At 49.1% G+C, this 15,346-nt stretch overlaps 1 protein-coding gene across 36 annotated transcripts in view; it reads left to right on the plus strand.

Moving 5' to 3' along the window:
• The window catches only part of PCBP3 (poly(rC) binding protein 3), a 62,093-nt gene that overhangs the window by 27,617 nt on the left and 19,130 nt on the right, over positions 1 to 15,346 (plus strand). For 13 of the 36 annotated variants that reach the window (XM_054069652.1, XM_054069651.1, XM_054069639.1 and 10 more), the window contains 8 exons: positions 4,536 to 4,607; positions 4,896 to 4,919; positions 5,902 to 5,934; positions 6,587 to 6,703; positions 7,102 to 7,233; positions 7,552 to 7,680; positions 10,381 to 10,524; positions 13,686 to 13,727. In XM_054069652.1, coding sequence (XP_053925627.1) covers positions 4,539 to 4,607; positions 4,896 to 4,919; positions 5,902 to 5,934; positions 6,587 to 6,703; positions 7,102 to 7,233; positions 7,552 to 7,680; positions 10,381 to 10,524; positions 13,686 to 13,727 — 690 coding nt within the window. In that variant the 5' untranslated portion in view covers positions 4,536 to 4,538. Of the gene's footprint in view, positions 1 to 4,457; positions 4,608 to 4,895; positions 4,920 to 5,901; positions 5,935 to 6,586; positions 6,704 to 7,101; positions 7,234 to 7,551; positions 7,681 to 10,380; positions 10,539 to 13,685; positions 13,728 to 15,346 lie in introns of all 36 variants that reach the window. The other 23 variants (XM_054069645.1, XM_054069654.1, XM_054069646.1 and 20 more) reach the window with 7 other exon arrangements.

A 15,346-nucleotide genomic window follows, 5' to 3' on the forward strand; every position in this document is an offset into this window, starting at 1 on the left:
TTGCACTGAGTTGTCCTCTCTGTTTGTTTTTGGACAGCTTGAAGTAAACATTGCTGTCCCCCAAACCAAATACCCAGATAAAGCAATGAAATTTGATCTCCATAATACTGATGAGAATATTCCATGACAAGATCTACCAAATGAACTCTGCCTTGTGTATCTGTCTTCTGGCTGGACTGTCCATCCCAGAGGCACCAGGGTGACCTTTGAGCAGAAGAGAGAGACCTTCCCTCTGGAGCTGGGGTCTGCAGGCAGCAGCAATGCTAGCACCAAAGCAAGAGGAACAGTTTTGTGGTGGAGCTCACTTATGAGAGCCTTGATGACCTTCTCCAAAATGCAGGCTGCTACTGCTGCATCAGAGGCACTGGGGGTTGTCTCAGGAGAGCTACTCCCCAGTCCCGGCAGCAGATGCCTTGGCTCTCCACTGGGCATTTGCAGAGGAGGTGCAGGCAGTGTTTGCTGGAGCTGCGCCACAGGACTCACTCGCGCATGGCTAACGTGCCCAGGGAGCCCAAGTGGATGCATGGGAGAAAGAAGAGGAGGAGGAGGGCTGGCTTCAGCAAGCACAGAGGCAGCAGTGTCTCCTGACCCCGGCAGGACACCAGCTTTGCCTGAGCTCAGCCGTGCCCTCATCTATTGCCTGTCTGGAGGGTGCTGTGGGGATCCCATTATCTGCTTATCCCAGTCCTGTTTGGAAACTGGTCTGGAGAACAGTCCTGCCTAGACCTCAGTCTCCCTCCTCTTGTTGTGCTTCATGTGCCATCTCCTGTTTGCAAGATGATCACAGTATTAAATTAATTTAATACAAGTTGTTCAGAATTCCCTAATTGGAAGAGTTTGCTTGAATTTTAGAAGAGTATCAGTATTTGTGAGGTATCAGCAAGCATAAACGCAAGAGCACCAGCTTAGTAAATCACTAAAAAATTGGAAAGGTGAAAAATCGGAGTGTTTATGCTTTACATGTGGCAAAGAAGACTCTTTCTGCTGACATGAAAGGTGGTAGGAAGTGATTATTTAGAAATAGAGAAGTCCCAAGGGTTGCAACCAGCAGAGGCTGGTGGGAGGAGCAGGTGTTAGAAGACCACCTGAAGCATGGAGGTGTTTTCCTTCCTTCCTGTTGTTCTTCTCCTTAGTTGCTGCTTGAGCTGCTTTTTCAGACATAGGGAATTCCTATTAGATTAAGGAAATTTTCTGTCATTTAATATATTTAATCTAAAACCAAGGGAGAAGGAAGCACTGAGTTGCTCTGAGTGTTGATGATGTGTCTTCTGAGCAACCTCCCAAAAGACAGCTGGATTTAAAAGGCATATTTATTCTCCAATGGGATCATCTTTTGAAAATATGTTATCTGACTGTTTCGGGGCGGATCAGTGCTGAGCACCAGGCTCCTCACCCTGTAGAGCTCCAGTTCAAAGGCATTTGGCTGCTCACTGTGATGGTTGTGCATGGGAGGATCCTATACCAGTCCTCCGCATGTGGTTGCCCAGGAACGATGCTTGGCAGAGCTTTGCTGGGCTCACTGAGCAACTTCCATTTTGGGGCCAAACTCATCTCTTATGTCTCCTAAAGTCACATTTTTGGCCGCCTCTTTGGGGCTATACCTGCTTTGCACTGGATAAGAGTTGGGCTCTGGATCTACTCCATGTTCTTTTGACTGGATGTAATGATGTCCTCAGGTCTTTCAAGCAGGGACAAAGAAGCCATTTCAAAGCTGATGTGAAGTAGGCAGAATACGACGATGAAGAAGAAGGGTCCAAGATGGGTCTCTCCAGGCAGGGAATGCTCTGAAATGCTCAAAATGTCATTTGGGGGATAATTTTTCCCAGCCCTTTGTCTCTGAAGAATGGGAACTGTGGAGGGAGGCACGCGCCCAGGGTAAATGCCTTGGCTCTATTGTTCCCAGAATTTCCATTGAGCTTATGAACCCCCATGTAAAAGACTTACCTTTCAGTAGTATGATTAAGAAAAGGCCAATGTAGCTTTCCCGCTCACTGGAGCATGAAGCGTGTTTAATTTAATAATGCTGATAAATCTTAAAGCCAGGAGCATTTGGCTAACACATGACCCACTTTTTCAATCAATTGGAAACATTTACATAACGGCCTGATGCAGGGTTCGTTCTATGAGGGATGTGGAGCTGGGAGGACAGACACCCCCGCGGCAAGCACTGCTGCTGTGGGACATTTGGTGAGAGCAAACCGGCGAATTTCTGGTCATTAACGGGCAAGTGGTGACCCCTCTTGCTAGGACCTTCAGCAACAAGGATGGGCCTGGGTTTAGAGCACCTCAGCCACCCATCTGGGTTTTGAGGTCCATCTCTCCCCAGACTGTTCCAGGCTCTCACCCTTGCCTTCCAGCTCCCATGCTTGGGCCACTGCGATTGGGCAGCTTGCAAAAGAAAACCCTCGAGGTGACACGTAGGGAAGAATGGCTTTGTGAGTACTGCCTCTGCAAGTCACGAAAGCCACCGCCTGAGGAGATGGCCTGACTATCAGCTGTGAACAGCCTCTAGCTTCCTCTGGCTCTCCTGTCAGAGGCTGCGTGTTAGCTGGGAAGGGGATGTGCAACGTTGCACCTGTGCAATGGCATGCACCAGCCTCGTGGTGACTGCAGCGGTGTCGCAGCTTTGTTTCTTTTCCTGCAGCAGGGCTAGATGGCTCAAGGGGCAGGACAACTAGCTATCCCTTGTATGGTGGGAGAACCTCTTCTGTAGGCACTTTGTCTCCTGACACATCACTTCTTCTTCACGTGGAGCATGCAGTAGCACTGGCCTTGAAGAATCAGCACATTTGTCCTTTTCAGTGTTGCTTCCCATGCACAGAAATCAGCACGGGGTTAACCAACACAGCCAGTTATTTATTTACCTTTCTTGTTGGAACTAGATGGTCATTAAGGTCCTTTCCAACCCAAACAATTCTATGATTCTGTGATTCTATGATTCTAAGATTGTTAGCCTGCAGTGGACTTGGTTTTGAAATCTCGCAGTTGTGAGACTTGTGCTGTCATGTGTCAGCCTGTTCCCATTGCTCTAGTCCCCAACATGGTCACCTTCATCCTCTGAAATATTCTTCTCCTCTCCACCCTTAACTGTGCCTTTTGGCTTGACATCTCCAACATATTTAATTTCTTATCTTTTTTTTTTTTTTTTTTTTTTTTTGTGGGCCTTTTACTTTCTTTCAGTAGTAACTTCCAGCAGTCTCAAGATCAGCATTTGCAAGTAGGTGATAATCTCATTCCCAGTGAGCTGGTCTCCTGTTAGCTTGGTGAGAACTCTGTCTCCCTGTTAACCACATGGGTTTTATCCATCTTTTGTTTCATAATAATCTCTTGGAAGAGGTTTTACATCAAACCTATCTCCCATCCATAATTTGTGCATTGCTGCGTGTTTATTCATCCCGACTGCCTCTTTGCATTAAAGTAGTACTTAAGAACTGGTTTACCCTCCATTTTTTGGTCATGTAAGTCCCTGTCTAAGCAAAGGAAAATGACAGATGCTCATGGCTGATCGTGAAAAATCTCTCATCTGATGTACACTAAGGGATTAAATAACATAGGGGAGAATTGCTGCAAATCTCATGGCATTGCACGTAGAAGGATGCTGGCACCTCCCTCTGAGACAGGACTGCTCTCCCCATGCAGGAGGCTGCAGAGACATTTCACGTGCCCAGTCCTTGCACAGAGATGTTGCTAGGGAGGCATCAGGGGAAAAAAAAAAAGGAGGATTTGTTGCCTTTCGGTGATTTTTTTCCCCCTGCTCTCAAAAAAAAAAATCTGTGGTGTTTTCCCCTCTAGAGGGCAGAGGGAGAAAGAGAGAGAAAAGGAAGGAAAGGGGACGAGGGGACATGACAGCACTGGGAAAACTCACAGAGGTTTCATTAGATACATTCAAAGCATGAGTGGCTGGAAATGGCATGGTCCTGAGACGCAGTGCCCAGCAAGGGTGCTCACAGATTAGGATGAAAATGCAGGAGTGTAGCAATCAAGACAGTAGCCTCAGTCTTCTCATTCTGTGCTCCTGGGGTCAGACAGATATTTCCTGGTTACTGAAAAACTGATTTTCTTAGTGCCCATTCACACTTGAAATGGTGAATTTTGGTTTGCAAGATAGGTGCCCCAGGTCTTTTAAAGTCACAGTTCAGCCTTTGACCAGGCTGGTCCACCAACTCGCTTGCTCCTGTGTCCGCACACTCAGCTGGGCACAGCTGCTTTTCAGCTCAGGCAGGAGTTGGTTAACTGCTGTGCCATGTTGGACACATGTTTGCTCTCTCATATGGCTTTTGCATAATGGCTCAATGGCTTTTGCCAGCCTGATCTGTACCCACTAAGGTGCTCATCCCATGACATCTCCCCACAGCTCCTCCAGCCATGGCTTTCCCATGTCCTGCTGCTCTGCAGGGTCCATCTCACGTTGAGGAACCTGCCTGGTTTGAGAGAAAACCTTTCCTCTCTGTCCCCAGGTGATACGGCCGTGGTGCTGTCTTCTTCTGTGCCCGGGCTGCCCTCCCAGCTAACACACGTCTCCTGTCCCCTGGTAGGAAATGGAGTCGAAAGTCTCTGAAGGTGGCCTGAACGTCACCCTCACCATCCGGCTGCTGATGCACGGCAAGGTAAGGGACTCCCAGCGAGAGGGTTTCCTTGCATCTCCCTCTCCCACCTGGACTCTGGCTGTGCCTGGGTCTGTCCAGCCCCTCATGCCACTTCACCACCCCGGGGCTGCTGGGAGTGTCCTCCTGCTGCTGGGAGGGTGACATGGTGCTCCTGACCACTGTCACCCCGACCCTGTCCTTCTTCTGGGGACAGTGTGCACCACATCTTTGCTTCATTGTGGGGTTAGGCTGGATTGTCTTCACATTTTGTAATGCCAATTCCTTGGTGTCTGGCTTTTGTTTTTGTAGGAAGTTGGAAGCATAATTGGGAAGGTAAGGACTTATTTAAATGTGTATTTAATGCTGTTTTCTACACGATTTGCTGCCTGTGCTGTGGCAGATGCCAATCACCTCTTCCGTGTGATGTCTTTAAATGTTTGGTGTGCGTGAGCTTGTTGCTGCATTTATGAGACAGAAATCGTGAGAGTCCCGCAAAGGGATCAAAGACTATTCCCCTAAAAAAACCCGCAGGCACCAAACTTACCTAGTGCCCTTTCAAGCTGCTTCACTGGGGTGGTGAGTAGGTGTTTATGATCATGTCACCTTGATGTTTAAATCAAATAGCTTCATTAAGAGAGATTAAAAATGCCATGCAGACCCATTTAAATTGTGCAGTGCTTGTCTCTGAGGCCACGGGACACCGATTAGGTTGCGCAGAAAAGCTTTGCGAGGCTCTCTGCTCATGGTGCTTGCCACGGTGGTGTGGAAAGCCCTGGCTTATACAGGATTGGGGTTTTTTTGGTGTATTTAAGAGGCAAGTTTAGGGTGGTAGAGATCTGCAGTATGAACACCTTTCCCCTATATGCTCGTACCTTATTTTTCCATCAGCCTGTCTAGCCCTGGAGAGATTTACAGTTGTACCTGTTTTATATTTGGATATAAAGATATTAAATCTTTCTATAGATACCAGATCCAAAATTGCTCCAAAGCCACTCTGAAGTGCCAGCTTTTCTCAGCATTGAACCAGTTCCTGAGCTTTTTCTGGGCAGTTTTCCTCCTAATAGGAAACACAGAAAGGGAGGTGGAGGCTGCAGTTGTGCATTAGTAGCTGTTGTGTCTGTTGTGTGGTACAGACGTGGGGAGCAGGGCTACAATGGCTTGCACCCACAGCTTTCCTAACCTAAGAATGGAGGCATTGCTGAGCTGCCCAGTCTGCCTGTGTGTTGCCACTTGTTAGAGAGTTGCATGTTTGGAAAGGTTGTTTTGAAAGTCTTGAATTTTTAGTAATAGCTTGTGTTTCTGCTTCTTATTTCAGAAAGGAGAGACCGTGAAGAAGATGCGTGAGGAGGTGAGCAAACCTATTCTGTAGAAGGATTTGTAGGTGGAGGGGAGAGCAGTAGGAAGGGCCGTCAGTCATGTAGAACAGTGGCCAGAGCTGCACATTGCCCTGTGTGATACGTACTGTAACTCCCAGAATCGGGACACACAAGCTGGCTGTTGCCCAGAGCTTGTTGGCCATTTTTCTCACTCTATACTCAAACAAACTTGTATCACATTTAGTGGGAGTTTTGCGAAGCCAAGAATTTACTCTTAATGAAACACTGGAATTAAGTCACTCATAAGATGCTTGAGTTTTTCCGAGGTCTCTGTGCCTGCAGCTACCCAGGAGTTATCAGATCAGTAAGCATTACTCTTCTTTTTACAAGCAATGAACCCACAAGTTAGTCTTGCCTTGATTGTGTCGGTTTGCATTGCAGTAACAGACCCAAAGCAGATGCTTGGAAACCCTTTCTGAAAGCTGGGGGCAGACAACACTGGTAGCACCAGGGGAGGCAGGGATGGGAGTGTTTAAAGTTAGAGGGGATGTTGAGAGGCTGGCACAGAGGATGGTGAGGGACTGGGCTGGAGCAGGACCTGACCCGGAGGAAGGGTTGCACCTCTGCTGCATCCCTGTGGGTTGCTTGGCTGTGACTATTCCACAGCTGCCTTTCCTTTTACAGAGTGGGGCAAGGATCAACATCTCAGAGGGAAACTGCCCTGAGCGCATTGTGACCATCACTGGCCCCACTGATGCCATCTTCAAGGCTTTTGCCATGATCGCCTACAAATTTGAGGAGGTGAGCAACATGAGCCCTTTCCCCGAGGAGAACAGAGTAAAGGGGCCTGCATCTAGACCCTTGGGTGGCCTGCAGGTCAGGCAGAGCTCTGGTGTTCCCACTGCTGGGCCGAGCAGTGCAGATGGACTGGGGTACATACAACCTATGTGTGCCTGGCTAGACTTACTTGTTATACAACCTTGGCCCAAAACCTCCCAGACGTCTCCAACTAGGCAAGAATTGAGCTTCAGTGAACTGTCCCAGAGGTCTTGCGGTTAAGTAACTGCAGGGATGCAGCTACAGAGACCAGCTGGGGGATGTGACCCCTCTTCTTTGGCCCAGGGCATTTGGGTCAGCGTGGATGGCAGGTGCCTGGTTGGGTAACGAGCGCTGATGGAATTGCACTCTTCCTTCCCAAGGACATAACCAACTCAATGAGCAACAGCACTGCTACCAGCAAACCTCCAGTGACACTGAGACTGGTCGTGCCGGCTAGTCAGTGCGGCTCGCTGATCGGCAAAGGAGGCTCCAAGATCAAGGAAATCAGGGAGGTAAGTCAGACTTGATTACACGATTGCATGTAGTCACTGCTCCTTGGAGCTGATCTGCGACGAAGGGGGATCTGCCTTAGAAAGGGGGGTCCTAATGCTGCTCGCACCATGAACCATGTTGCTTCCCAGGACTGTCCTGCTGATGTAGGAGCAGCATCCCATAGGACCTTGCCAGCGTGCTCCTGCATGCAGGCTGCTGCATCTGAGCTTACGCAGGGCAGGGCAGCTCTCAGGAGGTGCCTGGCTCAGATATGGAACTGGCTGTAAGGAAAGGCATTCAGCTGTGGGATTTCCTCTCCTCTCTCTTTCTCTCTCCAGTCAACAGGTGCTCAGGTTCAAGTGGCGGGGGACATGCTGCCCAACTCCACAGAGCGGGCGGTGACAATCTCGGGGACACCCGACGCAATTATCCAGTGTGTCAAACAGATCTGTGTGGTGATGCTGGAGGTACAGTCTGTAGCAAAGGGGGTAAAGTACATAGCAAAAAAACCCAGCTGGCACCACAGCAGCACTGGGTCTGTGGAGCATATCTATTGTACACTTCACCACGCGTGTCGGACCAGTCTAATTTCCTGGTACCTCCGTTTGAAACCCACCCAGTGTGTTTTCCCCACCATCGTTCATTGTTTCAAGAGTCCCACACTGGAAACCTGTCTGGTTGGATGCCCCAAAGGAGACGGTTTGTGTCTTAGCACAGGGTGGCTTTGGGAGAGAGTGGTGTTGGAGGAGGCTAGGCGAGCTGAAACAGCTGTAGCCTGGTGTCCCAGCAGTGTTGATGGTGCCATGGGAAGGGGATGAGGGCTGCAGCTACACCACCAAGCACCTAGCATGCTCTGCATGGGGCTTGTGGTGCCCTGTGAAGACCACATTTGAGAGGAGGAAGAAGCCAGTGAATCCTGTATGCTGGGGGCACCAGGGCTCAGAGTGCAAAGATGGGGTCCGGTGAGGCACAGCAAAGAAGGTAGTGAGGAGGGCTGGTAGAAAGCATGGTCTGTAGGGTGCATGGGCATGTGTCCAGGCTGGTATTTTCTGGGAAGGATGATGATGGGCAGAGCTTGAAGATCTCTGCCATGGAGGCATGCTGCTGTACCAATGACTTAACTGTCGGGATGACCACAGCCACATGCCCCACATCCACACCTGCCACCTCAGATGGGAGAAGCTCCAGCAGGAAACCCTTCTGGACACAGGACGGTGGCAGTCTCTGCTCCTGGTGCCTCCCAGAGGTAGACAAACATGGACAGATGTCAGGGGACTCTGCCTTGTTGCACAGCCTGCATGCCCCTGTTCTTCCACAGCAGGGGCAAGCATGTGTGCCACTGCAAGAGTTTAAGATGGGGGTGCCAAAGCTTGGTGTAGGTGAAGCAAAACCAGATGTAAGCAACTCCAGTTTGTCAGCAGCACAGCTATGGAGGAATTGCCACGAGCCACATTACCCAGTGCAGCTGGTAGTGATGCCTAGGCAGGTACACCTTGCTGCCAGAGGAATGCAGCTTTTGCCTCATGGTGACTCTGGTTTATGCTCTGGACTGTGGCAGAGATTGGTCCGAGATGATGCTTGGCAGTGTGTTATATTCTTTTGTGACTCCTGTTCTTACTGACCTAAGCCAGGGTTGCTACTCCTCTGCACAGCTCAGCAATGGGAAAGAGTAAAACCTATGAGTTTCTTGCAGTCTGAAATCTGGGAAGTCTCCCGTTTTAACCATTCGCAGAGATGATCCTTATAGCCTTTCAATCTTAAATTATCTTACTTGCTCATCCTTCCAAGATTTGTAACGCTGTAAAAGAAAAATCAGGTTTGTGATTATACAGGCTGTGCTTTGATCGTACAGTTTTCCTGCAGGCCTGTGCTTAACAGGAAGATCTGGATATGGCACTTGACTACGAGTAGACATCTAGAAGAATGTACAGAAAACATGAAGACTTTTCCATGAGATAACATAATTTATATTGCCTATCTTTACACAGCAGTAACTTGGCCATTTCACTTTGGGTAGAAGCCAAACTTTTATCTGAAATCTCTCTTGATCCCTAGCAATCTCCAAAATCTTTTCTATGGCCTGTTAGCTATGTTCAAGAGAAAACCAAAGACATAAATGGGGTGAGATGATCCCATGCACTGTGCAGTGAGATGCATCACTAAAGCTTCTGCGTGGTCCTGCCCACAGCAGCAAGGAGGAAGCTGTGCTGGCCGACAAAGCTGTGTTGCCCTAGGGCACGCTGCTGCAGGAGGAGGGCTGGACAATCCTTTGCTGCTGGTATCTGGCTGGCTGCTCATGCACACCACCGCTGCAATGAAGCTCTGTGATAAGATCTCTGGAAACACTGGTGTTGCCATCTGCAAGGAGTTTCCAGCCTTTGGCTCCTCCAGAGCTCAGCGCCATAGCCAAAGTGATCGCTGCCATTTGTCCCACCAGGGCTTGGGAGGGTCTTGACGACAATGATGGCACATTGCAATATCCGCTGCACAGCCATCCAGGTCCCGGCTTGGATGGCAATAGACCAAACCAAGTCCTGAAGGTTACCCTGTTTCAGCTCTGAGGGAGATGAGAGGGGACAAAGAGTTTAAACATCCTGCTGTTGGCTACTTTCTTCTCCTGACGCCTGTGCTCATGATGCTATGCCACAGCTCCTGGTGCTCAGTGGGGCTGGTATGATTCTGGGGCGGGCTGTTGATGTGCAAGAGCACTTAGGCTGCAAAGAAAGCCACTGTACAAGGAAGCTTGTGGGATCCAGGGTTGAAAGACCTGATCTGTGGGTGTATCTCCTCATCTTGCTGCACCTTGAGAGCGTCCTTGGGGTGTTTTGAGGAGGGTGCTGTGTTCCAGTGTCACGCTTCAATCTAGATCAGGTAATGCAGTTTGTGTGAACAGGGTGAAGGTGAGGGAGGCAGCGGAGGTCTGGGAAGCGATTTAGGGTCCTGCATCTTGGCAGGGGTTCTCCTGTACCCCAGGTTGTCCTCATTGTCCATTAAACACCAATTCCCCCTGTGTGCCTCTGTCCAGAAACGCGGTTTGCCTGGTGTGGGTATTGCTGGCAGCGGCCCTGGGGCCGTGCTCTGTCGGGTGCTTTCTAACGCTCTTTTTGCCGCTGTTTCAGGAAAGCTGTTCTAATGTTCTCTCTCCCTCTCCTTGTCCCTTTTCCTAGTCCCCACCAAAAGGTGCCACCATTCCCTACCGCCCAAAGCCCGCCTCCACCCCTGTCATTTTTGCAGGTGGTCAGGTAAGAGCCGACCCGCTTGCAGCCTCCACTGCCAACCTCAGCCTTTTACTGCAGCACCAGCCGCTGCCCGTTAGTGCACTCAGGTTTCTTGCCTTCTGACTTGCATGGTGTCATCCCATCTGTTGTGTCCCACGGCAGGTGGACTGAAAGCTCTTTGCAGAATTGCTGGTGGTTTGCAAGCCCGGACAGACGGCTTAGCTCCTGTGATGGCTGCTGGAGGATAAGGAAAGGGCCGGCCTGGGGAAACAAAGTGATAGCTTTGCTGAGCATTCATGCACCAAGAAAAGGCTGGAAATAGCATAGAGGTGCTCATGTGGCCTGGGAATCATAGAATCATTTAGGTTAGAAAAGACCCTTAAAACCATTGAGTCCAACCATCAACCTAACACTACCCTGTCTACCACTAAACCATGTCAACACAGCAAACCTGCTCTGTTTCAGATGGACTTACATGTTCAAAATACTGATTTTTGCAGTTACTCATGCCTTGGTGAGTCTTGCTTCTAAATTGTCCCTGGCTAAGAGTCCAGCTTTAAATCCAGTTTGCTTTATTATTCCCAAATTCAGTATTTGCCAGCAGTTACCTATGTGAAGGGGAAAAAGAGAAAAGCCTCATGAACAAGAGGCCTCTCACAGTGGCTAAAATTGTTTATTTTCTAGCATCTCTAGTTCAAGTAAAAATAACTTTGCATAGTTGTAGTTGCTTTGAGATAGGAAGGGCTCAATCCCAGCCACTCCAGGACTGTGCTGAGCCTCTGTTCAGGGCAGCCTCTGTGGAAGGGTCATCCCACCACTGGTGCTTGGCTGGATTGGATTTCTGGTTCCTCAAAGGCGCCAATAAACCTGTGCTGCAAAGCTAGACCTCAGCTCTGCCCGCAGGAGAGCCGGCATTGCCTTCAGTGACATTGTGCAGTGCTCAGCTTGCAGTCATGATGTGATATTTTGAGCGCCCCTTGGGAAGCAATGGCAGATTTTTTCTTTGCAGGATAGTCATCGCATGCGTGCGCCACGGGAGCTGGCAGTTGTTCTGCAACAAGAGTCAGCTCCAGCAGCATGTGATTTATGAAACAAGAGCAGTTGAGCAGGCTGCTGCTTTTAAAGAGGAGACTGAAACCCTTGCTTTTCCGGCAGCATCTGCTGACCTCACTGAGTGAGCACCTGCCTGTAGATACCATCGCGTTGTGGTGCACCATTATCTAGCAGGAGAGGTACTTTCCCAGGAGCTCCAGCGGCCACATAGAGCCAGCATCACAAAGCTGCAGAGCAGCCAGAGCAGCACCTCAGAAGTGATTTCATTTCTTCCCAACCATAATAAATAGCAGAAGGGCAAACAGGCTGGGAGCAAAGCCTAAAGCACAGGCTATTTCAGGCAGCGTGCTGAGTTAGCATCTCTTAGTCATTGCCAGCACTGGCAGGATTGTGCCGTTTGGTCTGAGCAGCCATCCTGGAAAAGAGCTTTGAGTCCAGCTGCTTGGTGAACTTATCTTCTCAAAAGGGAGAGTAAAATGGAGGTAGTGTTTCTCCTGCTGGGGAATGGTTGGTGTCTTGCATAGAAGTGACTTTGTGAGAAGAAAAGCCCTTCCCTGCCGTCCTCAAGGGAGCACTGGTGAGCCCCTTGGCTCTGCCCGAGGGGTGGCAAGGGACTGGTGGGCAGAGGACAGCGGGTGACAGTCAGTGGTGCTGTGAGGTGCTTGGGGAGGGTTGAACCTGCAGGAGCTCAGAGAGCTGAGGGACGCGGTGGTAGATGGCAACTGCCAAAGGGTTCAGCCCTGTCGCCTGTGTGCAATGTCAGCCACTGCAGAAAGCCAGGGGTCACACGAGCAGGTGCTGTCAGAGTTGGGTTGCATCTGTCCAAGACACCTTCCTGCCTTTCATTATCTTTTTCTAATCAATTGTTCTAATACAAAAACAATGACCAAATTAAAACGCCTGAAAAGAGTGAAATTTTTAGAGCAGCCTCTGCCATGTCCACACCGTTTTGGTGGCTGGGGCTTTGCTTCCTTCCTCCTCCGAGGTTCTGGGGTTTTTACTCACACAAAGTGCTTTGCTTTTTGCAAATGATACAGCAAATTTGCAGGAGGTTCAGAGCGGTTTCTTTTCTTTTTTCTTGGTTATCTTTACTCTCCCTTTTTAGTGTTATCCACCTCTTCTATCATTTATTTCAGAATCATCTGAATAACGTGTCAGCCAGTGAGATAAATTTTGGTAGCTGGTTAAGTCTAAAATATCGGGCTCTCTAGTGTCTGGGTCTTTATCCACAACAGTGCTTATTTTCAGGTTATTTATAAAGGAGAAAGGATTGCCACAAACAATGCAAAAAACAATTTGCCTAGCAGACATTTGCATGGATTTGTCCATTATTGCTGGTGAAAGGCATTGCAGTGCAGGCAGCCTTGTCCCGGAGCACACTCCATGCTTGGTGAGACATCAGCACCAGCTGGCTTTCTCCACAGCAATGCATTTCCCCCCAGCAGAGCACTGGAGTACACTGGATAGATGTAAAACATGTTGAGAGTTCTACACCTGAAAATATGGGGAGACTCCTGCAACTGGATGCTTTCTAGGATCACCTATAGGTGCAAAGGGCAGTGGTGATGTTACTGTGCATCTGCTACACAGATAATTCTGGTTTCATTAACCTCTTTTGCACAGCAAAGCCCAGTATTCCCTCTCCATACAGTTCTGGCACCTTTAAAGAGTTGTTTCCTTCCTTTTGGAAAAGCCAGACTGAGCCCAAACCCTTCAAGTTAGGTAGCTCAGCATGCTCCAGCTTTGATCGGAGGGGTACGTCTCCCTCCTGTCCCAAGGACTCCCTGCCCCAGTGAATTTAATGCAGCACAAGGGGCCTCTTCTCCTGGGCTGTCCAGGGGCACAGAGGGGAGGCAACTGCACACTGCGTGGAAAGTGCTTCCCTCATACTGTTTAGCCTCAAAATTAAGCCAGTTAAGTCAAAATCTAAAATCCCGCAACCTGCTTTCACCGGCAGTAGAGTAAGGGCAGAGGTGTGTCAGAGTCGCAGCGCACAGCTCCCTGTGCACGATTATTTGGGGGTGGCATGGGTTCCTGGGCAGAGCAGGATGGGGACTGAGCTCTTTAGCCCCTCCACTCGCAACATTTACCCCACGACAGGTGGAAAGGAGCAAAACCCAGGGAGAGCAGTCTCTGCGGAGGCACGGGGCTTTGCCACCACCTCCTGCCAGCCCTAGTAACGTCTGTTTTTTCTTTTGCAGGCCTATACAATTCAGGGACAATACGCCATTCCACACCCGGATGTGAGTTTTACCCTAATTTTTCTTATACCCTTTTATGTCACCTGCATGCTACCGTTAATTCACATAATATTAATATTAGAAAATAATATTAATAGCATATTTTCAAAGTAACCGGCCGTGTGTAGTATCTGTAATACCTTGAAAAGCCTTTCAGCCTGTTAGCACTAATTAATTAATTCTGAGGACTTGGCCTGATGCTAAATTGTTTGCCTTGTTCAGTGCTATCCCTTTGTTCTGAGACAAACCATACTTTATGCATTTTGTGGCTCAAAATTATCAAAATACACAAAGAGAGTGAAAAAAAAAAAAGACTTTCCCCTCTATTTCTCCTCTTATCCTTAAAGTATTGGTAAGCCAAGGGTTTATTTAGGTGCTGACTGCCTTGGTGGGGTGGGTAGAAGCCAGAGCTGCGGCGGTGTGTGGTTTCTCACTTGAAGCCTGGGTGGGAAGATGTGCCTTTTAGGGGGACTTCTCAGCTCTGGGTGACTGAGGCGCAGGTGCCAAGGCTGGGCAGGATGCCACCTACATCCTCATGAGGGTTGGAGAGGAGGGCTGCCCACTGTGCTGCTGGAGCTCACCTTGCCGAGGGCTCTGCACGGGAACTGGGCTCCAGATGGAAGCAGTCACCCCGGGTTTGACAGCTGTCTCACTGAGTTTGGCTCTCTGTCACCCAAGGAGGCATTGCAGGCCTGGTCCCTGCTTCATCTCACTCTCCTTTGTGTGGAGACAGGCACCACTCAGGCTTGTAACAGGGTGTTGGTGATGCTCGGATCCCTCTGCTCATGCTGGCTCATACTTTTTGCATGATGGAGAATGGGACAAGGCTGTTCTATACCATGAATGCATACTTCCCATGGGAATGATCAGGAGCAGCAGACTGGATTTTGATCTTGGGAGCAGTGGTCTCACCCAATTTAGTGGAGGCTGGGCTTTGGCTCTCTGTGTGACACCAGTATGCGCGTACTTTGAATGTTCTGTGGTGATGGTTGCTCAGAAATGTTCTTAATTGTGTGCACTTCACTTTTGCTCCCTAAGCAGATTGTAAATACATGGATGTGTTTAGCGAGGGTAGATCAATATTCTTTTTGTCCCAGTTTTCCTTTGCAAGCAGTGGTGACACCTTAGTGTTTTCCTTGTTATTATATTCCTCTGACTGACAGGAATAAAATACGTTTAAGACATTTGCTGCCTGCGCTCTGCCCTGCTCACAGTAGATTTGCTGAGACCTGGAAAAATTTGTTCATATAGGGGTCATGTTCTCCATCCTTACTTTCATAGTTCTCTCACAAGAATCGGTCATTTTAAATACTGCTCAGTACAGAAACCAGTCTTGAACATGATTTTAGAGCATTGTCCTTGCTTTCGCAGGTGTCTGTGTTTAGTGGACACCTTTCACAGACCTGTGGCTGCAGAGTGGGTGGAATTTTGAATACCAGAGCTAAAATGTGAGCTCCTGCCTTGATTATATCCCCCACCTCCTTCTCCCCCCTCCAAAAGAAAAACCAGACCAGTGAGAGTTTTGGCTGATGAAGGGCTTCAGCATTGCCCGTGTACATGTATGCCATTCTGGAAGTGATGCCTTTGCAAAATCTGTGATGGGACAGCTGTGGCAAGCGGGA

This window comes from Cuculus canorus, chromosome 6 (assembly GCF_017976375.1).
Source record: "Cuculus canorus isolate bCucCan1 chromosome 6, bCucCan1.pri, whole genome shotgun sequence".
Taxonomy (NCBI): Eukaryota; Metazoa; Chordata; class Aves; order Cuculiformes; family Cuculidae; genus Cuculus; species Cuculus canorus.